The sequence below is a fragment of the Pelodiscus sinensis genome, chromosome 20 (assembly GCF_049634645.1).
Source record: "Pelodiscus sinensis isolate JC-2024 chromosome 20, ASM4963464v1, whole genome shotgun sequence".
Taxonomy (NCBI): domain Eukaryota; kingdom Metazoa; phylum Chordata; order Testudines; family Trionychidae; genus Pelodiscus; species Pelodiscus sinensis.
The window spans coordinates 13,266,008-13,291,055 of record NC_134730.1 but is presented as its reverse complement, the minus strand read 5'-3'; the positions used below and the strand labels follow the sequence as shown (position 1 = coordinate 13,291,055).

The window sequence follows — 25,048 nt, the reverse complement described above, 5'->3', positions numbered from 1 at the left end:
CGAGTCCACGGCTAGTCTGACTCCTGGCCTTATAACTGTAGGGCTTGGGGTGTTCCTAGCCACTGTGACCTAGCGTGATGTAACCTAAAGAACAGCTAACCAGATTTTGCTGAAACTTTAATTTAAAAGAAAAATCCCCCTTGGAGTGAAAGGGAGCATGAGAAATTTCCACCCACTTTTGGAGGAAGTTTCAAAGGAGGAGAATGGGTGATTCGGAACAGGGATGGCCCTGAATTGCAGGATCCGACCCCACACCAGGAGATCTAACTTCCTGGGTTCATCAGGATTTGGGTTGGCCAGGTTTTGGAATCGGCCTGTCTAGAGTTTCAAAGAGAAAAGGAGCAGGTCTGATTCATCACTGCTGGCACTTCATGGAGTTGTTTATATCTGTGCCAAGACATACCAGAGGAAGGGGGAGATATTAGATGTAAAATACCACTAAAGCCAAATTCACCAATTCATCCCCACTCTGGGCAGGTGCAAATGGTGACACACAGTTCCAAGCAGTACAAAACCAAGTATCTGTTTCCAGAGAAGCCTTTGCAGTTAGCTCCCCTTGGCAGTTTTGGTTGGTGCCTGGGTACAGTATTTGCATTTGGGCTCAACTTTCTTCACTTGATCTACAGGGCTCTTTGCCACACTGAGCCCCCTACTCGTTCGCTGATGACAGACCAGCCAAGGGTTCATCTAGCTCCCTTTTCCTTTCAGCGGATGATTTTATCTCCTGTGTGAAGGACCCAGAGACCATGAGAGACACGGTCCTGCACTACTCCGACCTCCACCCTGGCACGCAGAGTCAGGCCTCCTGCCATGCGCTCTGCTATCAAAAGGCACACACCCATTACGGCCTGGACTTGGAGGACCGCTGCCTGTGTGGATCACTAGGCAGCAAAGTGGCCATGGAGTGTGGGAAAGTGTGCTCCAATGAAATCCAGAGCCAAGTGTGCAATAAAACAGTCGTCCATGCCGTGTACCCTGTCCAGGTAACCGCACCACAAGTTAGGACAGTGTCTCGTCCGAGGGTATACTTAGCTAAAGCTTTGCATGGCCTGCTCAGCCTGAGCTAGCTTGACTCCAGCCTGCACAGGTACCAAGAGCAGTGGAGATAGTGCAGCCCAGGCCTGTGAGCTGACGATGTACCAAGGTCTGTGCCAGGCTTGTCCTACCCACACTGGACTCAAACTGTGCTGACCTCCCTGCCTTTGATACCCACTCTAGCTTAAGCAAGCCCGCCTGTGTACAGCTTTTGTTGTGTAGACAGACCCTGAATGTGACGTATTTCTCTTCTGCAGCCAGTCAGGACAGGCTGCTGCTCTGCAATAGCTGGGTCTGGGAGAAGTTTTCAGCTGCAGCCTGTGCTAGTTGGATGTGGGCTTATGGCACCCTCTGGGAGGCTAAAAGGAAAAGTGGCTAGAGGGAGCTCTGGATAGGGATTTAGGGGGTTGGATGGAGCCCCACCTGACAGAGGGGTTGGAGACAGGGCCTGTCTGTGGTGGTGGAAGGGGTGGGGAGGAGCAGAGAGGTTGTGGGAGTGAGAGATGGAAAAGAGCTCTGCCGTGGCGTATTGGGGCATTGGCGACCTGAGATCAGATCACTACCTGTGTATTTCTGTGTCTCATTCCCTCTCTCCCCTCTGCCAGGTGAGTCTCTCGCTCTCTGCTCCTCCCCATTACAGTCTCCATGAGGTGATTGAATTCACCACAGAGACCCTGCTGCCTGAGACCTTATATGCCTGGGACTTTGGAGACGGAGGGCAGCAGTTCTCCAGCAGCGGCCCAAGAGCTCAACATATGTATGCCCTCCCTGGCAACTACGTGGTGGTGCTCAGAGCGCAGGTCGGGGGCCGGTCCGTGCTACACAGAGCTGCTGTCAGTGTGGTCCTGCCTGTGGGGCCAGTGGGCATAGAGTGCCCCAGGGCAGTGGGAAGAGGAGAAAGCGTCCACATCTGGATCCATAGCCAGCAGGGCACTGACCTCTCTGTCCTCTGGAGGAGGAAGACACCAAGTGGACAGGAGATGCGAGGTGAGATATTGCAAGGCGTTTATCAGTCGTGTTGTCCCCTCCCCACGAGTTGGGGAAGTGGCTGGGGAATTTCTATGGTGCATTGCAGTGCTGGGTGTTGGAGGAAGAATGGCAGGTTGTGACCTTGTCCTTCCTGCTTCCTTCCCTTCCCTTCTCCCCCTGGCCCACACCCTGGAAAAGGAGTAGATAGCCGCAGCACAAGCAAATGACAGGGAAGCCTGGGAAGGGCATAAAAGCAGGGCCAGGACAGCAAAGTCTGGAGGGGATGCAGAAGCAGGAAGCATGGCAGAGCAGCAAGAGTGGCAGGATGGTGTAGAGGGCATGTGGCAACAGGGCATGGGTGGGCAGTCTGGAGCGGGGTGACAGCGGTGTACAAGGCAGGACGGGGTGGCAGAGGAGTCCGGAGGGGGTGTGGCAGCCAGGGGCGTGGCAGGTTAATCTATAAGGGGCGTGGCAGGGCATCTGGAGAGGGTGTGGCTAGACAAGGCGGTTTGGAGAGGGAGAGTCAGTGTCAGTTCAGGAGATGGGGAAATGCCAAGTGCATCCTGGAGAGGTGCTATGCTCTGAGCAGCAGGGGAAGGAGGCAGCCAGAGGCTGCTTGGAGAGGGGTGCTGTGAACCTGAAGAGATGAGAGAAAAGGCTGAGGGAGTTCCCTGGTCTCAGTCAGTCCCAGAGCCCGGCAGGGGTTGCTGTGCAGGGAGAAGGGGGGGGGGGTAGGGAAGAGGAAGAGGATCAGTTAAAAGCAGCTGCCTGTCTGTGTGAGGAAAGCTCTCTCCACAGAGACCTTTAGAGAAGGGAGGGCTGCAGCCGTGTATCCAAGGAGACTTGGGGCAGCCACAAAGAAAGGGTTTAAAAAAAGTTTCCGAGTAGAGCCCTGTAAACGCTATCAACGTAGCACAGAAGACGGCAAAGTCCATGAGGCAAGAGAGCTTGCAGCCCCCGGGGAGCTCCAAGGACACGAGACGGAGGGAGAAGAGGCTCAGAGGGACATCGAAGGGGTAACCCTCTCCACACACACAGAATGCAGCTCAGTATTGCCTTAGCCCAGATGCCACGGTGATGGACGTGGTATTAGACCCTAAGCAGGCAGATCATTTCCGTGGCCTTGTGTGGATCCTTCTCTCAGAGACCGTGGTACCCTGCGGAGCTACGTGGCAGGGGTGATGCTGAGCCAAGACTTACAGCTGGGCTGGCTGCTGCTTCTCCTGCTGGGCAGAGGAACTGCTGGTACGTGGGGCCTTGTCTGTGGAGAGTGAGAAGGGCAGGGGGTTCCCGGTGATGGGTTGGCCAGAGGACGACCCTAGTCATTCCCTACTGGTGCAGAATCTCTGTTGTGCCACTTCTGTGGCTAGTTGGCTGGGTTTGCAGTTGAGCGCAGTGGTGACTCTGTGCTTGTCACCTCCAAAAGGGCTTCTGGAGCACAGCACCTGACATGTTTAAGCTTTAATGTTGGTTTATGTTGAAGCAAATGGAAGGGGGAAGGTGAGAGGTCAGATTGACTTTGCCAGGTGGTCTCCTATAATTGAAGGCTGCCTCTCAGCCTCTCTGATCTCAGCCCCATGTCATCCTCCACAAAACCAGAGCGACTGAGGCCCTCTTGCATGTGTAGCCTGCAGGAGACAGTCTGTGCGAAGAGGCAGCATGAGCAGCCAGGATGAGACAATAGGGTCTTAGTGGAATTGCAGAAGGTGATGTCCATATGCAGTGTTCCCTGTAAGCTGAGTGCTTGGGCGGCCACCTAGGAGAGATTCAAATGCTGCCCAGCTGGTTAGCAGAGTGCCCACAGCTGGCAACATGTGCTCCCACAGGTGGTGCACACCTTCTCATGTCTTGGTGCACACAACAAAATTTATTCTACAAGTGAATGGAAAAATGTTGAGGGAACATTGCCTGCATGTCCCATTTCAACTCATTTGGAGCAGGCCAATAGTCCATCTACTCCAGTATTCTCTCTTCAGGAGTGGCCATTACAACGTGCTTCAAAGGAAGAGAGAAACCCTTCACAATGCACCTCACCGGGCTGTAATTTGCACTGGGGGAAACTTCTTCCTGACCTCACCTGGGGATCAGACCATGCCCTGAAGGGTGAGGTCTGATAGCCTATAAGATCTGAATCTCAGCTAGTACAAAGGCAGGTGACTTTGTAATCATCCACCTCCTCTCTTTTTCAAATGCTCTAAGCTGTTTGTTCCCTGCAGCTGAGTAGTGGCAAATGTCTGGCTCTAAGTGCCTCTTTTTTGCCTGATCCTTCCTTAAGGCTTAAGCACTGAGCCCTCTTCTTTCTGGTTCATCGGGTTTGTGGTGACTTTTCCCTCTGGGAGAGCAGATCCATGCAGTCAGCTGTAGATGCTACACTGGACTCTTGCTGTGGTGATGGGTTCCTGGCCATGCCGTTGGCACTGGGCTGTTGGGCGTTCTCTGGGTTCTTGGTCATGCCCAGCAGCATAGGTCAGGACTATGGTGCAAGCCCGTTGCATGGATGATTGGTACCTCTTGCCAGTGGGCTTCCCATTTACTTGTGGAGCATGCACACTGCAATGTGCTTGTCTGGAGTGGGACATGCTTAAAGCTCTGGTAACCTGGGCTCTCTGGCTCTGGGTGCTTTGCAAGACAAGTGACACCGTGTATGTTTGCTTTTATATTTCTTGTGACTGTGGCTCCATGATGGATGGAGATGCCAGGCCCCTAGGGCAGCAGGGCAGGAAGTTAGTGAAAGCCGAGAAAAAGGAGCATCTAGTCACCTGTCCCAGAGTGGACAGAGAGGACAGGAGTATGGAGAGGAGCCCTGACGTAAGCAGACATGGCTCCTCTTATCTCAGTGGGAAGCTGCACAGGTTTACATCAGTGCTGCATGTGCTCCTACATCTTAGCAATGGAAGCACAGACCTCCTGGCCTTATAACTGTAGGGTGCCAGGTACCGTCATGGCCACTGTGACCTACTTGCTGCATAACATGGCTCTGGCTGGATTCCCTCTCCCTGGCCTTTGTCACCCCAGAGAGGCCTGGAGAGGTCCCGTGTGTGTCGTGTGCCCAAAGGGGGGACAGTGGTGCACCATTTCTCTCGAAAACAAGGGCTGCTGATTCTCCATGCCCTGGGTATAGGGATGGGGTGAATGGGAGATGCTGCCCTCTCCCTGTAGCCATAGGCATGCACAGCACATTTCATTAGGGTGTACACCGAGGGGATTTTATTTTTTATTTTTTTTAAAGGTGAACATGTATTGAATACTTGATCATAAAGGACATTATTTTTATTCATCAAACAAACTAAAGAAACTAAAACTTAAATTTTTTTAAATTAACAACTAAACTTTACTTAAATATACAAACTTAAATATGGGACATTGTACTTCTTAGTTTGTTTTTTACATGTGCAATTCGGCACTTATTGCATAATACAGCACTCCATACTTTAAAACTAAAAGAGCGTATCATGCGATTAAATTAAAACGCAAAGCCACTTTTTTTAGACATTATAGGGTTACCAGGTAGTCTTAAAAAAAATACCGGACACACTTCATGGGGGGCTGGGAAGCAGAGCTGGTCGGTCGGGGGAGGAGGTCAGGCAGAGCAGGGCTGGCTGGGGGAGATCAGAGGGAAGGGGAGAGGGCCAGTGGGAGAGGGGCTGGCCGGCGGAGCTCAGGAGGAGGAGGGGAGAACTGGCTGCCCAAAGCAGCGCTGGTGGGGGGTGCAGCGGGGCTGGCCAGGGAAGATTGGGAGGAGGAACCAGCCAGGGGGAGGTAGAACTGGTGGTGGGGGCAGGGATTGTGTTCAGCGGGGCTGGCCAGGGAAGATCGGAAGAGGAGGGGAGAACTGGCAGTCGGAAGCAGGGTTGGCCGGGGAAAGATCGGGAGGAGAAGTGGGGGAGAACCAACAAGCTGGCCAGGAAGGGGTGGGGGGAAGGAGCTTATCAGCCAGTGGGGAGTGGGACTGACCTGGCAGGCCAGGCGAAGCGCGAGTCAGTCCAGCTGCAGCTCCACCACGCGCTTGACCAGCGCACAGGAGCATGGACCGGGCTGCCCCTCCTCCTCACATGCAACCAGGGCTCCCAGTGCCGATCGCGCACCACCTCCCAGCCACTTCCCCCACCAGGCTTCTGGGCGCCCAGTTGGAAAACCAGAAAATACCAGACATTTCACATGTCTGGTATTTTCTGGATTTTTTTTTTACCAGACAGAGCCCCAAAAAACCAGACTGTCCGGTAGAAAACCAGACATCTGGCAACCCTAAGACATTAGGGTGTGCCTGGGCACACCCGGCACACACCGTACGCATGCCAATGTGTGGGAAAAGAGAGCTGCATGGTGTCTGCTGTGAGGCCCGTGCCATGGTTACTCTATTTTGTCTGGGATGTGGGGGGGGGGGGGGGGGCAGTGCCATGTTTCCAAGCCAAGTGAAAGCTTCCCTGGAGGATGCACGGAAAGACAAAGGATGAAATCCTGGCCCTGGTGACCTCAATGCCATCAATTTCAATGGGGCTGGGATTTCACTTCCCATCTCTGCCTTGAAGAGGCAACAGCTGACTACAGAGGAGGTTTCCTGAGGGGCCAGGCTTTAGAGAAAGAGGACACTTGACCCAGAGAAAGGATAGCCTTGTGGTGAAAGCAGTGGACTGAGGGTAAGAGAATTCCTGGCTCTGCCACTAATTCCCCTGAGTGATCTTGGGCCTGTCACTTTCTCTCTCTCTCCCCACAACATCTCTGTGAGAGCCCGGATTGCAGAGTGAGAAAGAAATTAATAAATGTAGATAAGATGTTTGTGTACTGTGGTGATGGGACCTTTCAGCTTCCTGGACAGAGGCCAGGGACTGTTTCAAGGGCTACAGGCAACATGAGTGAAGGTGCAGAGGTCGGTGTGGGAGGAACAAATGTAACTTGTCGGTGGAAGTGTGCTTTTGTATTTGCCTGAAAATGAGGAGGGAGCTGTGCCTGGGAGGACTGTCAATGGGGGAGCATTTTTTTATCCTAGTAGTATAGGTGCAGGCAGCACCATCGGAGTCAACCTCCATCCCAGACCCCTTTTGTCAGGGAGCTGAAACCACTGGGATGGGGGTGCAATCCAAAGCCAAGCTCTTCCTCGCCTCCCAAACTGTAGCAGGCTTTTCAAGAAGGGTTGGTCTATCAGAAAGGTCCGGTCAAAGCTCTGCTGTGGATGCAGCTCCTCTGGTCCAGGCGAGCCAGGAAAGGTTTCTCCCTGCGAGGGGGGTTGATGGGAGCCTGGAACAGATCAAACTTTGTTTAGGGTTGCCATGGCGATAAGATTTTTTTGGCTTCCTTTGGAAAGAGCAGTTTGGTTGTTGCCAGGAGACCCAGGAATGCCAGACAGGGCACTCACTGGCCCTCCGGCAACCGCGCTGGATACTGTGACAGTCTCCTGGATTGGATTGGATTGGATTTTTCTCATTATCTTGTAAGTGTTCTCATCAGAGGGATGTTAGGGCTCAGACTGCCAGCTTAGGCCTGCCAACCGTTGCTGAGGTTCCAGACACTGGGGTAATAACAGACTTATCGTCTCCTATCCTTTATGCTGCGGCACTTTAAATACCGACTTCCATTTCACCCCAGTCCTGCATGTCCTGGCTCTCCTTGGGTTAAATTTGTCCTCTGGATGGGGGAACAAAAGGGCTTTGGCCACAGAAAATGCAGAGCCTGGATTTTGGGCTGGGGAATCAGCAAATGTGAGATGAGTTGTGGGGTGCTTACCAGCAGAAAGAGTTAAAAAGCAGAGGAAGTGGGAGAATTTCACAGATGGGCAAGAAAGGGGAGGAAAAGGCCGTGCAAGAGCAGCTGTCTCCTTCCAAACCCTGAACACAGGATTTCTCCTTTGGGTTACCCCCTGCTTCCATTGCCCCCCCCCCTCTGAGAATTGTACTGAACCTTAATACTGACAGTATGGAACCATTTAAAGCCTCAGGCTACATCTAGACTGCAAGCCTCTTTCGAAAAAGAACGTCTAGACAACAACCAGTACTTTCGAAAAAACACAGTTTGCATTACATAGCACCTTCTTTTGAAAGAGTACTTTCGAAAAAAGGTTATTCCTCGTAAAACGATGTTTTCCGTGGTCGAAAAAACTGCCATGTTCTTTCAATTTACTTTCAAAAGAACATGGCAGCAGTCTAGATGCAGGGGAAGTTTTTTTGAAAAAAGGCCACTTTTTTCGAAAAAAAACCCTGTCGTCTAGACACACTCCTAGTGTCTTAGCCAGAGGTAGCTGCATTTCAGGGAAGTGAAGTGATTCCTGTTTCTGACACCTGTAAGGTGCTTTAGGATCCATCCTTCAAGGTGAAAGATGCTAACTCCATGCAACACTCTCTGCTGTTTAATTTTCCTTCCTCCTCAGCCCAGGATTTGGTGTGCCATAAAAGTTCCATCTCCTGTGCCAGGGAGGCTCACTTCTTATAGAACAAGGTCCTCTTACTCCTTGGTCCTTCTCTTTTCTCCTAAGGGCCAGCTGGGTGGCGGCACCTCAAGGTGAGGCTCTGGGTTTCAGTTCTTGTCTCACACTGAGCAGTTCCCCTGGAGATGCTGTTTGCCGTTCCTTTGCTCCCTCCAGGAGGCGAGGCGGGTAAATTTGTCACCCGAAGAGCTTTATCCCAGGCCTCCATCTACTTATGGAGTCTGAGGGTATGTCTACACTACAGAGTTTTGTCGGGAAAATGGCTGGTTTTTTTGATGAAACCTGACTTATGTCCACACTGCAATCGCGTTCTTCTGAAAGTAAATCGAAAGAACAGGGGGGTTTTCCCGGCATTGGTAATCCTCTTTCTGAAAGAGCTCTTTTGGAAAAAGATGTATGTGGATGGGGAAGAGGGAGTTCTTTCGAAAGAAGAGGAAAGAGGAAAAAGCAGATGCGCCCTGGTGGCCAGTCTGTCCATAGTAATCACAGCTGAAATGTGAGAGAGCATCCACTCTGAATGGACGCTATCTTTTGAAAAAGCAGATTGCTTTTTCGATGCACTTTTGTGTGTGGACGCTCTCTTTTGGAATTTTCAGATCTCTTCCAAAAAATGGTTCTTCTGAAAGAAGCCTGCAGTCTCATAGCCTGAGAGAGAAGGAGAGCCAGGGCATTAACAATGCTGGCTCTTCTTGGTCTTTCTCTCTCAGCACTGGGACAACTAGAGCTAACAGGGTGTTGAAGGGACGGGAGCTCCTACTACGTTCCTTCAGGGCTTGGTGCTATGTGTGCAGTTGGGGCATGGTTGGGAATGGAGGAGGCTCATGCCACAGTGCAGGTCTCTCCTTGCCATATGTTAAATCAGACGGCGATGTGGTGCTAGGTTGTAGTGCTGGGGGGAAACCTAAGAGGTGGGGTGGAGATGGGTTAGTTACTACCTCCTGACACACTCCACCAGCCCTGTTGGAATAAGGACCTTTTGGAACGCACCACCAAAGCCACTGGTAACTTTCTTCAGTCCTGGTACAGCCAAATAGACTGGTCTCCTCTGCCTACGTCTGGGAGGAGCTGGCAGTGCTGGGCTCTGGGATATGAATTGCCTTCTTCTGTGCGTGCTTGTCAGCCTCTGCCCAGACGCTCTGGCAGCGCGGGGACCCTTCTCAGCTGTTGTCCTTCGTCTTCAGATGAGTCATCTTGCCCGCAAGGTGGACGGCTCCACTTGCAGAATCTGAACTGCTACTGGCTCAACCCCGCCAAAGAGACCTGGCAGGCTGCAAGGAGGCTCTGCCAGGGGATCCCCGGTGCAGATCTGGCAATTGTACGAACTCAGGAGGTGCAGAGCTTCCTGCAGGAGACTTTCCCTGGGTGCGTATCGTGCTCCAACTCCAGCGTCTGTGCTCTGATGACAGTGGTGTTGTCATGACTACAAAGCGGGTTGCTTTTCAGGCACCCTGGCTATAAACCAGACATGCTCCTTGTCTTCCCCAGCTCCGTTGCCCAGAGGCAGTGCTGCTCTCTGTCATGGACCTCGGGCCTAGCAGCAGTGTGTGCCGCAATAATGGTCTTTCCCCTGGTAGTGCAGGTGTGGTTGTGTGAGCACATGGCGGGATGTTGTTCGTGCCCTTAAAAAGCACTGGTGGATCCTGGCATAGAGTGGACCCACTCAAAGCAGGCAACAGAACACGTGTGCCACAGAGGAGACCAGCTTCACTTGAAATCCCTGGGAGGAAGCTGCAGGTGCCTCAGCACCCCAGGAATCAAACCTTATGCATGCGCTGCAGGGAACTGCTAGGCAGGTGGGCTGGCAATTGTGGGATAGGTGTAAGGACCCAGGAGCCCAGCAGCGGCTTTGGAGCCCTGCAAGTGGATGCGATGGTCCCAAAACAAGAGGGCTTGACTCAGGCCCTTACAGCACACGCTAGCTTGTTCACACCCGTGCTGAGGAGCCTCCAGGAGATGGGGCCCTATGTTTGAGATCTCCCCGATGGAAATCCAAGTGTGGCCACTCAGCCTGACCTATAAGACCTTTTCCTCCATGCTGGTTTTGGGGGAGGGGTACTTTTCCTCTGCTGATTGAGATCAAAGGCTCTAACTCCTCTCCCCGCCCCCGTTCCAAGTCCCCCCTCCCTTTCCCAGCCACTCCTTATGTTCTGTGTTGACTTGCTGATGCGGTTTCTCTTTGAGCAGGGGGGTCATTCTGTCTTTCTCCCTGGCAGCGCTGGCGCAGTGTGGATTGGGCTCAGCTCCATGGGTTCCATGCGCTGGGTCGATGGCAGCCTGCTGGGCTCGTTCCAGAACTGGGCTCCTGTCAGTCGGCCCGAGGGCAAGGAGAGCTGCGTCCAGATGCATCTCCTCGACCCAGGAGGGCTTTGGAGCAGTCGTCCGTGCTCTGCAAAGTCCTCGTTCCTTTGCGAGAGGAGAGCTGGAGGTACCGTGCCCCCTGCTGGCCCCTGGGAGTGGGACTGTATTTACTGATCCGACTGGTGGCTGCTGCTGCTACTGATCTCCAAGTCCTACCCATTGCCACCAGGGATAAAGAGGCATCTCCTTGTAGCCTATAGAGAAGCTGACTGCTAAGGGGGGCTGCTCGTATAATAACCATTGCTTGATGCCGCTTTTTCACCCTGGAGGACCCCAATGCTCTTACTGAACCCTGGTAAGATGCTGTAGGATGCTGAGTGTCCTCCCAGTGAGGGGGCCCTGTCCTTAGCATGTATTTATCCTACGGTCATGCCTAAGGGCCCCATTATGCCCATGCTATGAAGATACTTAGCAAGGGACATCCCCTGCCCCGGAGAGCTTACAGGACAGACAAAGAGGGGGTGAGGGAGGAAATGCTGTTATCCCTCTTCTACAGAGGGGGAACTGAGGCAGAGAGGCTTGAATGATGTGCCCAAGGTGACCACTCAGGGAGTCTCTGGAGGAGCTGGGAAATGGACCCCAAACCCCTGACTGCCAGGTTACTACTCATTGTAGTGCCCGACCCAGATCCTAGCAGATTCCAGTTTACTCTGAGGAGGGGTGTGTGCTAGGACCAGGGGTGTTTCTGAATACAGACATGGGTATGTATGTGTTGGCTCAGCCCACCCTATTGCTCCGCCTTCCCCACCCCCATGCTCTTTGCTTTCAGTCCCTCATTTCACCAACCTTGTCTGGAGTGGCAGGTCTAGGCCCCAGTTAAGCTAGAGCGCACGCTTACAGGTTTGCTGGGTCCAGGCCCCGACTGCCCGGTGGATCTCCCAGTAGCATACCGTGATGCCAGCCTGCAGCAGGGCCTGACTGAGCTGCCAGCCAGGAGGTGACTATCTATGTGCTTTGTGTTTGCAGCCACTTTGCCCAGCCCAGATGTGTTCCTGACGGGCGTGCCGGTGTTCAGCGGAGTCTACGATGTGAGGAACCTCAGCACAGAGCAGCTGCCACCTCTCCTGAACCCCGACGGCATTGAGGTAGAGCCAGCTGGCTGGCATGTGTGAATGCCAACTGGGTCTATATGAAATCTCTTGTCCCTCTAGTCTATGTAACATGCTGAGTAGCCTTGGAGAAAGGGCAAACCCTTGGGAAGAGAACACAGATCAACCCAGAAGCACCCCCATGTCACAAGAGGCTGTTCCCTCCATGTTTATGACCCAGGGGACATGCGAATCATTAGAGAGAAGCTGGTTCCACATTCCCAAACCACATAACTGGGGCCATGCTTCGGGTAAAGCGCTGATCTTTAGGAAGCTGATCTGAACTACACAGGAACATGACAATAGCACATGTGCCTCGGTTACCACCTCTCCTGCCTCCTCCTCTGCCATTTCCTACCAGGGGGCCGCCCTGGACCTCCCTCCTTCATGCGTTTAGTTCCTGGTTTTGTGTCTTGTAGCTGATGCTCTTTCCAGGCCTCTGGTTCAGCCACGCGGGTGCTCTAGTCTCCATAGACTTCGGGGTGCAAGGGACAAAGAAGCCTGTTCAGGTCCGGTTCCAGATCCTCCGCCCACGTTGCAACCCCAACCAGCATTTGGTTCGCCCAGGTAAGAATTCAGCGTCCAGACCTCGGTCTCTAGTGCACTGATACTGACAGATCCATCTGCCTAGACCAAAGGGCTGTGTTGGTGGGTTGGTGGGCATTCCAAAAGGTCAAGGAGGGGTTATAGCTGCTTGATAGTCTCTATGCTGAGAGCTTCTGGATCTGTTGGACTCTTGGCGGGATGCTGAGAGAGACTGTCTGCTTATCCCCACCGCTCCCTCCAGAGCTCATCCTAGTACAGCCCCTCTGGGCTGTGTGGAAAAGACAGAACAACCCGGGAAAGCAAATCTCATGCAACTATGTGATGTGTAGAGTTGGTCCAGAATTCCCCAATGAACCGTTTCTTTTTTTCACTGAAAAATGAAGATTCATCAAAACAAAAACTGTTTGGGAAACCGCATAGGGTTAAAAAATCTTCCAATTCAAAATATTGTGTGGGGAGGGGGCAGGGCGTTGTGAAATTGACTAACCTTCCTTTTTCAGAACAGAAGAGTTGGGGTTTTGAGCTGATACAAAGTTACGTTTTGAAATGTGAAAGAAATTCAGACTAGAAAAGGGTTAAAAAGAAAAAAAAGGTCAAACTCAAAATGAAGCATTCTGGAAGTTTTTCAAAATGTTTCAAATTGTTTTCATGACGTTTTGGTTCATGGGAGCTTTCGAAATTTCTCATTTGGAACCTTATCTTGAAAATGTTTGTGTGACAGGAAGATGATTTCCTGCCCCAGTACCCTGTACTCACTGAGGACCATATGTGTTGATTCATTGGTCTGTTCTCCTCTCTACTCCTTTTCCATTCTCTGTATCGCAACCTCTTTCTTTTCACACCCATCCCCCCCCCGTCTTTCTCCTTCCCTGTCCTTCTCATTGTATCCCCAAGTGCATTATGAGCTCAGTAAGACCAGGCCTATGCTAGAAAAGGTCTGTTAGCATTGCTCCGTCAATGTGCTTTTGGTTGAACAGCTTATCTGGGACACACACATCCCCCTCTAACCAACCTGCAATCATTCCTGAGATTGGCTTGGCCTACCATTCCAATTGGTGTCAGCCTTTGGAGCCCACAATGTTTGAAATGAAACAAAACCAGTGTTCCCAGTGCTCTGATCAGTGACAGGGTGCGTGGCACCCACCAGAGGGACAGTGATTTCCAAGAGGTTGCTGGGGAAGAATTAATAGTGTCCTGCCATTAAGCTGTGCTCCCTCAGTGAGGATGGTAAGATGTTGAGCTTTTCTCTGGTGTCCCATTGGCTGGGCTGGGAGTGTTATCATTTGTCCCGCAGGGAGCTGGGCAGGTGGAGCTGAGTCTGAACTGGTTGTTTCTGGTTTATAGTAAAAATAAACACCCATAAACACCTTCTCGGAATCCACAAAGTGCTGTTCAGCAGTGGGCTAATGGTGTTATTCCTTTGATACTGATGGGGGGAATACAAGGCGGAGAGAGGTTGTGACTTGCCAGAGGCCACATGGTTAGACAATGGCACAGTCAGGAATAGAATGAACTCCCAGAGAAGTGTGGTGTCCACCAGACCATGCTGCTTCCCAATTTAGGAAACTCTGATTCTGTCCAGATCAAACGTTGGGGTGTTTGAAATCCAGATCTAGCTCCAGAATGCGGCCTGGTCCCTTCCTCTCCTTCCTTGCTTGAATTTACTAATTTAGTGGCCTGGTTTACAAATGCCCTGACAGTATACGTGATTTGTTGGAACACGTGTCCCGGGGAGCACATGCCGGTTACAACAAGCCGTACCCCAGCTGGCACTTGCTCTGGACTTGGCAAGCTCAAAGAATCTTGCAGCACGTGTTCTTCTTCCCAGGCTGCGAACTTCTCCACACGCCATTTGCCTGCTGCCACCCGCAGCTGCTCTGCAACACCACGGGTTGGTGCCCCCGCAGGCAGCAGTGGTGCCCACTGAGAGAAGGCTGCTTGAACATCTCCAGCCCTTGCAGCTCTTACGCCTTTGAGAACATGACCTCCAACATCCTGCCCATCCCAAACCCACCACGGTACAGCGGGACCCCACCTGTCTACTCGCCAGTGGCTGACTTCCCCCTGCTACTCGCTCCTAGCAGCACAAGCAGGCACATCCATGTAAGTGCTTCCAGGGCGTTGTTCTGCTGCATCTTCTCTTTCCCTTGTGCCGCCCAGTCATCTTCTGGCCCTGTCTTCCCCCTGTGTGTCCGTGTGTGTGTCTGAAAATCCCCTTGTGACTCCATTATGAGTCTTTGCGACAGGGCTTTGTGGTGATGTGCCGTTCAGGCCGCCTCCTCATGCTGAGGTACACCATCCTTCTGCTTCGACATGACATGGGGACGGGAAGACACAACATTTGTGCATTGCAGTGCCTGAAATGAACTCGGGACAGTCCCAGGGAAATTAAGGAAAGTCCCAGGAATATTGAGTGGGAGGCAGCCCTGTGATTTATCCCCTGGCCCTTGCTTCTCCTTTGCTGCCCTCCCCGATCCCTCCTCCTTTCTTTGTGCTCCCTTCTCCACCTGTATGATGTGGGGAGGCAGGATATTCCATGGGGACTAGGTGCAGAGACGGGTCTGGTTACAGTGGATGCTGGGGTTGCAATGGGAGGCGGCTCTTTTTGTGTGTTTCAGGTTCTCCTGCCTAGAGAGGAGTTCCTAGTGTACCCAGATGACATTATCGGGATCCAGCATAACGCAGCAGTGAACTCCCTCCTCCAGTGCCCGCAAAGCTCCCATTCCCCCTGGCGCCAGAGCTATATCAGCCTCATGAAGGACGGCTGGTGGGAGGGGAGCATCGGCAGCTTCTCCCACCCCACCTGGGTGGACCACGTCGTCTGTGACCTCCGAGTGACCTTCGTGGACGTGGCCCGGAGCTTTGCTACCATGCCACTGCTGGCCAGGCATTTGGAACCCGGGGCCTACACCTACACGGCAACCGTGAGGAACGCCATCAGCAGCAGGCAGGTGGACTGCACGGTGCAGGTGCAGACCAAAGTCAGCGGGCTGCAGATCATCCACCCAGCACTCGCCAGCGGGAAGCTCCATGTGGCCTCCAAGAGAGAGACTCTGATTGTCGTCAAGATTCTCTCCGGCTGCAGTGCTGCAGCTCACTGGACGGCACCGGTGAATAGGGCTGGGGTGTTGTTTGAGGCCACCTGCCCAGGTAGCCTCACAGCACGTGTCCCCGCCTGCCACAGAGACACAGCGGACACCTGGTTCTCTTCGGCCCTGCTTCGCATGGAGGAGCCGAGAACGGAGACCCTGAATGTGCTGGTGGCCAACGAGATCAGCTCCCAGAAGCTGTCAGTGAAGATCCAGTCGTACGATGCCATCGAGGGGCTGCGGGTGGTGCCGCATGGACCCCGCAGGATGCTTGTGGATGTGTCTCAGGTAGGTTGTCTCGCTGCCCTTATTGTGCCTGGGTTATTGCCAAGGGCAACCTCTCACTATCGCCATGGTCCCTATGCCATGCTGTGGTCCCCTGCAGGATGTCTATGGAATCTCAGGTAGGTTGCCTTGCTGCATCTCTCCAACATCTCTGGTCCCAGTGCCACTTCCTGGCCCTAGTGGAAGCTGGCATAAGGGCTGCCTGATTGGAGTTACCATAAAACAAATGTATGGACACTCAGTGGCAAGATGAACCTACCCTCATCTAGCAGAAACTTCTGAGAAGGGTAGCTCTGAGCCTGTCCCATCCTCCCTCAGGATGCTCTGGGATCCAAAAATCCAGATTAGCATGGGCACTCTGTCTCTTACCTCCTGGCTCCAGTATCTGGGGTGTGTTACATCCATTGTATAGCTGCAGGTGATCGGGAGAATGCTGATGTTCCACGTGAACACATCCATTGCTTTGCTTTAGGCCTATCGGAAAGTTTCACCCCTTAGCCCTAGAATCAACCAGGAGGAAGCCATCTGAGCCTAGCCCATAGATCTGCTGCAAACAGCTGGTTGCTTTTCTTGGCAGGTGTTCTCTGCAGAGCTTGCCCAGGGCTCCTCTGTGTCCTACAGCTGGGTCATTGACAACATGGACATGTTTGCCTACAAGGGACAAACCTACAGCATCAAGTTCAAGAGACCTGCCACATACCAGCTGAAGGTGGGCAAACGTGAGCGCCACCCATGGGTTCCTTCAACTGTGGCACCTGTCATAAAGTGAGAGAAGGGTGTCTAGGAGTCAGGGCTCCGGGTGGCTTTTCTAGCTCTGCTGCTGACTTGCTGTGTGACATGAAATAAATTACCTACACTCTGTGCTTTAGGTTCTCCGCCTGTAAAAGGGAGGTGGGAATTCATATCCACCACACAGGCCGGTTTGAAAGGGTTTAAATGTTTATAAAGAGCTAGGAGACCCCTCAGTGAAGAGCATCATGTTCCCCACCACCACTATCAATATTCCTTCTCATCTTTTCCATCCATGTCTGGATTTTTTTCCCCATCAATGTGTAGAATAATGTTTGTATGTGCACCAAGGCATGTGTGAATGTGCACCACCTGTGGAAACAAAATCCTAGCTGTGGGCACTCTGCTAATCAGCTGGGTGGCATCTTCACCTCTCCTGAGTGGCAGCACAAGCGCACAGCTTACAGGGAACACTTCTTGCCCCCACATGGGTGTTTTGCAGATAGATGGACAAATATACAATTTATTTATTTAAACCATAAGGTGTAGAAACCTGGCTGTGCAGCCAAAGGCCTGGCAGGACTCAATGTGCATCAGGCAGAACCACAGAGTGGCCACAGTGACACAGTGCCAGCTTGACTCAGGACTCTGCCTACGACACCCAATTGCCCCACTTGATTTTCCTCCATGGAGGCTTGACTCCTCATGGGAGTCATTGCACGCTCCATACTGGTGCTGCTACGTTGCCAGAGGGTGTGGTCGGGGCAGTGATTAGCCGCCGTTGCACATCTCCAGGGGTTGCATTTTCCTGGCTGTCAGGCCGCTTTTCTCCATAGAACGTCTGTCCCTGGCTCCAGTCCCCATGCTCTCTATGCCCCGATGAGACCATAAAAGTAGCTCTGCCGTTTGCTGACCTCTGCCACCAACCTGCATGGCGGGAGGCACTGTGCTGGGAATCAGTGGAGTGTGTGACATGGGTGGGGCAAGTTGTATGGGGTTGTGTTGCAGCAAGGGGCAGTGAGACAAATGTGGAGGAGGGGCGAACAGTGGTCGTGGTACTGTGGGTTGGGGAGGTGTTGCGGCGAGTTGGGGTTCCTCTGATCCTGCAGCCCCATAGAAGCAAGAACAGACTCCATCAGCCAGTAGAATAGAGAGGGCTTATTGCTTCTCCAGGATACAGCACAGCATAGACGTGATGTGTCTACAGGAGTCTTGGCCAGGATGCCTCAACCCCCTTGAGATGGGGTCTCTGGGCCCCTAGATTCCAGCCCCCTCCTTTGTCCATTTCCTTGATGGTTCCAGCCCAAGACTGCTCCTTCTTAGTTCCCTCACTGCCCTCAACCGGTCTGACCGGTTGGGTCTTTGTCCACGTGACCTAGGCAGCCCACCTGCTGGGCCATGCTCACAGACAGAGGCCAGTGGGTGTCATCCACAGCCTACAGCATAGCAACAAGAAAGGAACTGACACTACATCACAGCATGTGGGTGAATCAGTGAGAATCACACATCACAGCGCAGGGGGGCACCGGTCACAGAGCAGACAACACCCCCACTAGGTCACAGGAGGTCATTGGCAGCCATGGCACAGTAGATTGGGCATCGTTGGCAGTCCTGGTGGAGTGGGTCCTAGGTCTGGAGCATATGCAGAGTCAGGAAGCGAATGTCTCTCATTCACATTTCTGTGCATTTGATGCCATTGTGTTCCTCCTGCCCAGCTCAGAGCTAAGAACCCCGTAAGTTCGCAGGTCGTGGAAGTGGCGCTGACAGCCGAGGCGATGAATCCACTCACCAACCCCGAGATAGTGGGGCTCCCTGGCGTGGTGGCAGTTGACACCCCCCAAACGCTGGTGTTCAGGGTGGAAGTGGACACTGCTATGGAAGTCACTGTGAGGTGAGAGTCCATGGAGCCCAGAAAGCGGAACTCCTCCCCCCGAATGGGAGTATCCACCACAGAGGCCAGGCTAATGAAATCTATTGAACGGTCAGGGGACTTCCTAAAGAGATCAGCTTTCGTAGGCAGATCTTTGTACCACCTGGTGACATCTTGTACCAGTCCAGTGCCTTTTTGTGTGTGATCTCTGACAGGAGCCCTTTCTCCCATGCCATGTCTGGAAAGAGGTTTCCTAGGAGAGCTTGTATCTCTCATCAGGAAGGAAGAACCAAGGTGGGACATGTGATTATTCAAGGGGTGAAAAATAGATTGTAAAATGTGGTGGGTTTGAGAGTCATCCCTGATGGGCATAAGTCACCAGAGACTCCAGTGAGAAATGTTTGCAGGTGATGTGGTGTTGGAGGGCCTTGGCCAGCTATGTCTCGAAATGCCAACATGTTACATCGAGAGCGTTCTGCAGAGTCTGCGCATCAAACCAGATTGAGCTGAAAATTGCGCTCATGGGATATAGGAATTGCCATGTTGGGTCGGATACAAGGACCCTCTTGCCCAGTCTCCTGCCTTCAGAGAAAGTTGCTGGGGGAAATCCATGCTGTAGCACATGTCAGATAATCTGCTTCTTTCCCCGGTGTTTCTCTTTGGGATCCTTTCTAGCTAGAGATTAGCTTGTCCCTTCCACAATGTACATTTGTATCTGCTGTTCTAATGCTGGGTATTTGTGTTATTCATGTATCTGCCCAATCTCTGAACCAGCTGCAGCTTGGTGCTCACCGCCCCCCAGCAGTCGCCTGGCTTTCTTTACCCCTGTCTATGAGGTGGAACTATTTCTCTTTGCAGGTGGGGTTTTGGGGATGGCAGCCCCAAGGTGGAGAGCCTGCTGTCTCCCCCCTATGACTCACAGCTGTCCCGGCCAGACCCACAGGGAGAGAGGGTCCAGGTGCTGGCCAGAGTGACCCACACATACACTCAACCAGGTGAGAAAGGGACGGGAGCTGAGGGGTCACTTGGAGCTCAGAAGAGCCCTTAACCCACGTGTTGGAGAGGAGAGAGAATGGGATAGGAAGGCAGGAAGGTGATGGGAGAGGGGCACAACTGTTACTCAGATGAGTACAGAGGAACTTCCTGAGCACAATGGGAATGACAGTCTCTAACCACAAGAATCCTAGAAACCCTGGTTCCTTCCCACAATGCCTTTCTTCTCCGCTTCCGCAGGCAACTACTCAGTGACTGCTGAGGCCGTCAACAAATACGATCGAGTGGAGCAGGTGGCCAGAGTCCACGCCGTCTGCCCCATAGCGTCCGTGACCATTCGGGTGACTCCAGCCTCCCCCCTGGTGAATGAGGTTACCCAGTTCGAAGCGTTACCCCGCCCTTCCCCCTATGGCATTGTTTACTCCTGGAACTTCAACGATGGCTCTCCCACGCAGGTGGGAGTGAATTTGCGGGTGCGCCACAGCTTTGAGAAGAGTGGGGATTACAACGTGCTGCTGCGGGCCAACAACAGCCTCAGTGAGGTGTTGTCTGATGTGGCTGTGACGGTCAGCGAAGGTGTCACGGGTCTCCGCATAGTGTCCAGCGGACCCACTGAGCTGGGTGCAGCCACCGTTATCAATGCCGTGTTGGACTCTGGCACAGATGTCCTGTGGACTTTTAACATGGGGGACGGGTCCGTCCACGGCAACCTGACTCTAAGCTTCGTCTCTCACACTTTCGCCAAGGAAGGCAACTACACAGTGACGGTGACGGCTCGCAATGCCGCCACCTCGACCCACGTCTCCACCATTGCAGAGGTTTACCAGCTTCAGATAACTGACATCCTAGCACCCAGCTGCCTCTCCACAGGGGAACTGACTCACTTCCAAGCAGCGCTAACAGGGCTGAGCAAAGGGGTTCAGTTCTGCTGGGATTTCCAAGATGGCAGCCCCCCTTCTATCAGGCTTGGGGACCCCACAGTCTTTCACAGTTACCCAGTGGCCGGGCACTACCAGCTGAACCTGACTGTACGTGGCACAGTAAGCATTGCCTCTCGCCAACTGGCCATCTGCGTAGAGGATCAGATCCGTTCGGTTAAGCTGACGGTACCGACTCTGGCTGTAGCTTTAGGGGAACCCATGAGCTTCCAGGCTGAGGTGGTTCCAGTGCCGGATCCCCAGCACCAGTATTGGTACCACTGGGACTTTGGTATTGGTGAGGACCCAGTGACCTCGGGGTCTCCAGAAATCACATTCATCTACCTGGAGGGAGGATTGTACCGGGTGTCGGTCTCTGTGTGGAACACGGTTAGCCGGAAAAATGCCTCAGCAGATATCCTGGCTCAAAGGGCGGTTGGCACCATCTCTATTCTCCACAGCGGTGAAACAGGGAGCTTTCTGGCACTGGGCACCTCCTACCTCTTTATGGCTGAGGTCCCCTCGGACAGTGCAGCCACCTTTCTGTGGAACTTTGGAGATCATTCTCCCCCGCAGGCAGGTCAGAGCGCCTCCCACACCTACCACGTGGCTGGCGATGTCACTGTCACCGTGACCGGAGAGAACCAGGTTAGCCAGAAAAGTGCCTCACTTGATGTTACAGTCCTGGCCCCAGTGCGGCGGCTGGCTCTGAGCACTGAGCAGCCAGTCTGTGAAGTCAGGCAGGAGGTCACCTTTCATGCCTCTCTGGCGGCAGGAGACCAGGTTCGCTACTGCTGGGCTATTGGAGAGCCCCGTGACTTTCAGAAAGGGGCTGCCATGTTCTCCCACCCTTTCTCTGCCACTGGCATCTTCGTGGTTTTCGTCACAGCCGAGAACGCAGTGAGCACAGAGAAGGCAAATGTCACTGTTGAGGTCCAGGAGCGAGCCCAGGGGCTTCAGATCCACAGCGTGAATGTGGTGCAAGGCAGGTACCTGGCATCTGCTGAGCTCTTTGTGCTGACCGCCGAGGTAACCCAGGGCTCCAACCTCACCTTCTGCTGGGTGATTTCTCAAGGGCCACGCCGAGTGTTCACCACTACGGGACGGTCGCTCACATTCTGTTACAATGCGAGTGGGGAGCTGCTGGTGGAGGTGAGAGCCAGGAACCTGCTGGGAGAGGTGTCCGCTGGCCTTGCCCTGCAGGTGATGGAGAGAGCCTCTGGTGTGCAAGTCCAGGCAGCCAGTGGCAGTGTGGCTGTGGGAAAGCCGGTGAACCTCTCCGTATCTGTGACCTCTGGGACGGATTTGCTCTATTCCTGGCACCTCGAGGAGCATGCCCAGCCCTTGCTCACCAACTCCTCCTCTCTGTCCTACACCTACTCCACTCTGGGCTCCAAGCTGGTGTTCGTCACAGTTTCTAACGTTCTTGGTTCCACCAATGGCTCCACAGAGCTAAGAGTCCAGGAGCCCATTTCCAGGGTGAGCTTCACGGTGGAAGGAAACACTCCCCCCTTCTTCTTGATGTCTAACACCTCTAGGCAGCTCTGGGGCTCGGTGGCTACAGGCTCTGATGTCACGTGGGAATGGAAGCTGCAGGGGAAGGAGAAGCAGCCACTGTTCCGTGGACAGAACATCTCCTGCGAATTCAGTGAGGCTGGAGTCTACCAGGTAGACCTCCACGCCTGGAATGACATCAGTGAGGACACAGTCTGGCACGCCCTGGCTGTCCAAGACCCTGTGGCTGGGCTGGCAGTGGAAGTGGACAGGCGGGACGTGTGCACCGACGACAGGGTAGTCTTCGTGCTGCACCTTCAGAGGGGCACGAACGTGAGCTTTGCTCTCACTGTCCCCTCTTTGGGGCTCAGCCAGGATATCCGCGGAGGAACGCATCACTTCTCTTTCCCGGAGGCAGGCTCTCACCGGGTGCTGGTGTCGGCCTCCAACAACGTCAGCATGGAGGTGGCCTTCGTGGTGGTCCAGGTGCTGGAGAAGGTGCGAGGGCTGCACATCCCCAATTGCTGCCCAGCCATCCTGGAGTCCAACAAGGAGCTGACGCTCAGGGCCCAGGTGCGAGCTGGGGAGAACGTCACCTTTTTCTGGGTCTTTGACCTCCCTGGGTACCCTGCCCATGAAGCAGCAGGCCAGCAGGTGGGGTACATGCCCCCCGGAGCAGGTAACCTGACCATTCACGTGGAGGCCCGTAACCCGTTCTGTGCTGCCTCTCTGGCAGTGTCCATGGTTCTGCAGGTGCCCGTCGGGGCAGCCACCTTGTCCAGCAATGGGACTGGGGCTTTCACCAATCAGACAGTGGCCTTTGACGTGGCGGTTGCGGGCGGCAGTGATCTCCGCTCCACGTGGCAGTTCGGGGACGCAGAAGAGACCTTTGCCAGTGGCGGGGCCGAGAGGGTGTTTCACCGTTACGGCCGTGCTGGGGATTTTGCAGTGGAGGTGAAGCTCTACAATGAGGTCAGCTTTGTCCTGGTGCAGACGATGGTCACCGTGCGGGAGCTGGCGTGTGACCGCCCCATTGTGAGACTGGTGGAGCCGCCCTCCTCTGTCCCCAAATCCCGCACTAGCTACTTTGAGGCTAGCGTAGACCTGAAGGGGTGCACAGCTTACAGGGCCTTGTATCTCTGGGAGGTGTTTGACAGCCCCGGCTGTGAGCAACTGGAAGAGGCCGACCGGGTGTCCCTGCCGCACGTGGACATGTTCACCCCATCACTCACGCTCCCCAAGCTCTCTCTGGTCATCGGCACCCACTGCCTGCGCTTCACTGTCTCTCTCCAGCACACCCCTCTAGCCCGGACACTTTCCCGGCTCATCGCTGTCCTCCCCAGCAAGCTGGTGCCCATCATCCAAGGCGGGTCGTGGAGGAGCTGGTCTGCCCACCGGGACCTGGTTCTGGATGGCAGCGGGTCATACGACCCTGATGTGGGGACGGACGCGGACCCCTCCCTGGAGTACCACTGGGGCTGGGAGGTAACACCAGGAAACCAGCAGGAGTGGCCGTCAGCACTCACCCGGGCAGTCACTGTGGGGGGGCTGGGGCTCAGGGTGCCGTGGGGCAGCAAGGACTGGCTCGAGTCCAGAGGAGGGGAGGTGCCTTTTTTGAAGGGTGCAGAGCTTCCCCCCACCCTCCGTTTTGCAGCTGCTCCCTACTTCATCCCATGCCCACCCTCACTGCTCACTCCATTAACTCACTCAAGCTCATTATATTATATCTACCCGGATCTCTGCTCTTACAGGATGGCTTTTACCTGTGCTCCGGGACTACCTGCTACAGGGATTTTTGTAGTGTAGACACACCCTTATCTAGAATTAGGGCCCTGCCAAATTCACAGCACTGTACAAATCTAGTCTCCCTCGGTGAAAGGGTTTTTGTGTGCTTGTACTGTATACCAGTGTTTCTCAACCTTTTTTTATAAAGTACCCTTTTAAAAAAAATAAGTACCCCCTGTACCTACAGTTTTCAGGCACAAAACATTTTTTTCTACCATTGCAACCCATTTGTTTAAACAACTTAATCATAGCTGGGCGGGTGATGACATTTTTGGGTGTAAAAAGTACAGTAATAAAGCGCTGTAAAACTTAAAACAAACTACCCGCCCCCCCCCCCCCCGACTTCTCTCGAGTATCCCTAAGGGTGCTCATACCACTGGTTGAAGAACACTGCCATATACTATAGAGATCTCACAGGGGATCCCAGCATTCCTCACATTCAGGGTCCTGACCCAAAGGGGAACTGCAGGGGGATCACAAAGTTAATGTAGGGAAGTTGCTGTTCTTATTTTTGTGCTGCCTTCAGAGCTGGGCAGCAGGAGAGCGGCATCTGCTGGCCAGGCCCTTCGCTCGGAAGGCAGCGTCCCCCCAGCAGCAGCACAGGAGTAAGGATGGTGAGACCATCCCATGCCATCCTCCCTTCTGCTCTCAGCCGGCAGCCACCACCCTCCCGCTGCCCAGCTCTGGAGACAGCACCGCCCCCAGCAGCAGTGCGGAAAACGGGCGGAATAACCACGAACCCCCTTACGATAATCTTGTGACCTCCCCACATCCACTTCTTGGGCCAGGATCACGTACAGTGACACCACAGCATGTCAGGTTTCAATACCTGAAAGCGTGAGATTTTAGTTAGCCGGATGCCCGCAGACCATGGGTGTGGCCAAGTCCGTCCCCCCTCTCCAGAGATAGATATAGCCCCGGAGTGAGTTAACCAGATCTCTCTGTCTCCTGCTCAGAACGTGTCCACGCCCTGGTGTGCACCCCCTCCCCTGCAGAGCGGTGCCAGCATCACCGTTCCCCGCACCGGGCTCTGCACAGGGGCTGGCTACCGCTTCATTCTCACCGTGAAGAAGCCAGGGAAGGAGCCAGCCTCTGTGGCCCAGACGGTGAGTGGGAAAGGGCAGCTCGGGGAAGGAGGCCAAGGGACAGACCCCCAGTCTCACTGGGCATGGAGCTAGCACACAAGGAGGCAGATGCTGCCTTCTCAGCAGGAACGTGTGCGGTACCTGTGACCCCTCACTAAGCCTTGGGGCAGCACAAGGCCGGGAGGAAGAGCTTGGAAACAGTGCGTCTGCTGCTGGTCCATGTGGTGTCAGTGCCGGGCAGATACCAGCCAGGGTCTGTGTGCTTGTGCTGCCAGGCCTGCCCCCAATCCCAGAGCACGGGCCTCGTGTCTCCCTCTTTGGGTGCCAGGCACCTTCCCCTATTGCCCAGGGCTCATTCCCCCGCGTGTCAGGCTTGTCCCCTCTCTT

The 25,048-nt window shown here is 53.8% G+C and overlaps 1 protein-coding gene across 1 annotated transcript in view; it reads left to right on the top strand.

The window, feature by feature from the left end:
* The window catches only part of LOC102459442 (polycystin-1-like), a 73,547-nt gene that overhangs the window by 13,103 nt on the left and 35,396 nt on the right, over positions 1-25,048 (top strand). Inside the window, exons 5-17 of the mRNA XM_075903721.1 lie at positions 709-983; positions 1,641-2,022; positions 9,604-9,784; positions 10,636-10,847; positions 11,747-11,865; positions 12,288-12,435; positions 14,243-14,517; positions 15,033-15,791; positions 16,366-16,497; positions 18,233-18,408; positions 19,246-19,382; positions 19,621-23,276; positions 24,533-24,682. Of these exons, the coding sequence (XP_075759836.1) occupies positions 709-983; positions 1,641-2,022; positions 9,604-9,784; positions 10,636-10,847; positions 11,747-11,865; positions 12,288-12,435; positions 14,243-14,517; positions 15,033-15,791; positions 16,366-16,497; positions 18,233-18,408; positions 19,246-19,382; positions 19,621-23,276; positions 24,533-24,682 (6,602 nt within the window). The remainder of the gene's footprint in view (positions 1-708; positions 984-1,640; positions 2,023-9,603; positions 9,785-10,635; positions 10,848-11,746; positions 11,866-12,287; positions 12,436-14,242; positions 14,518-15,032; positions 15,792-16,365; positions 16,498-18,232; positions 18,409-19,245; positions 19,383-19,620; positions 23,277-24,532; positions 24,683-25,048) is intronic.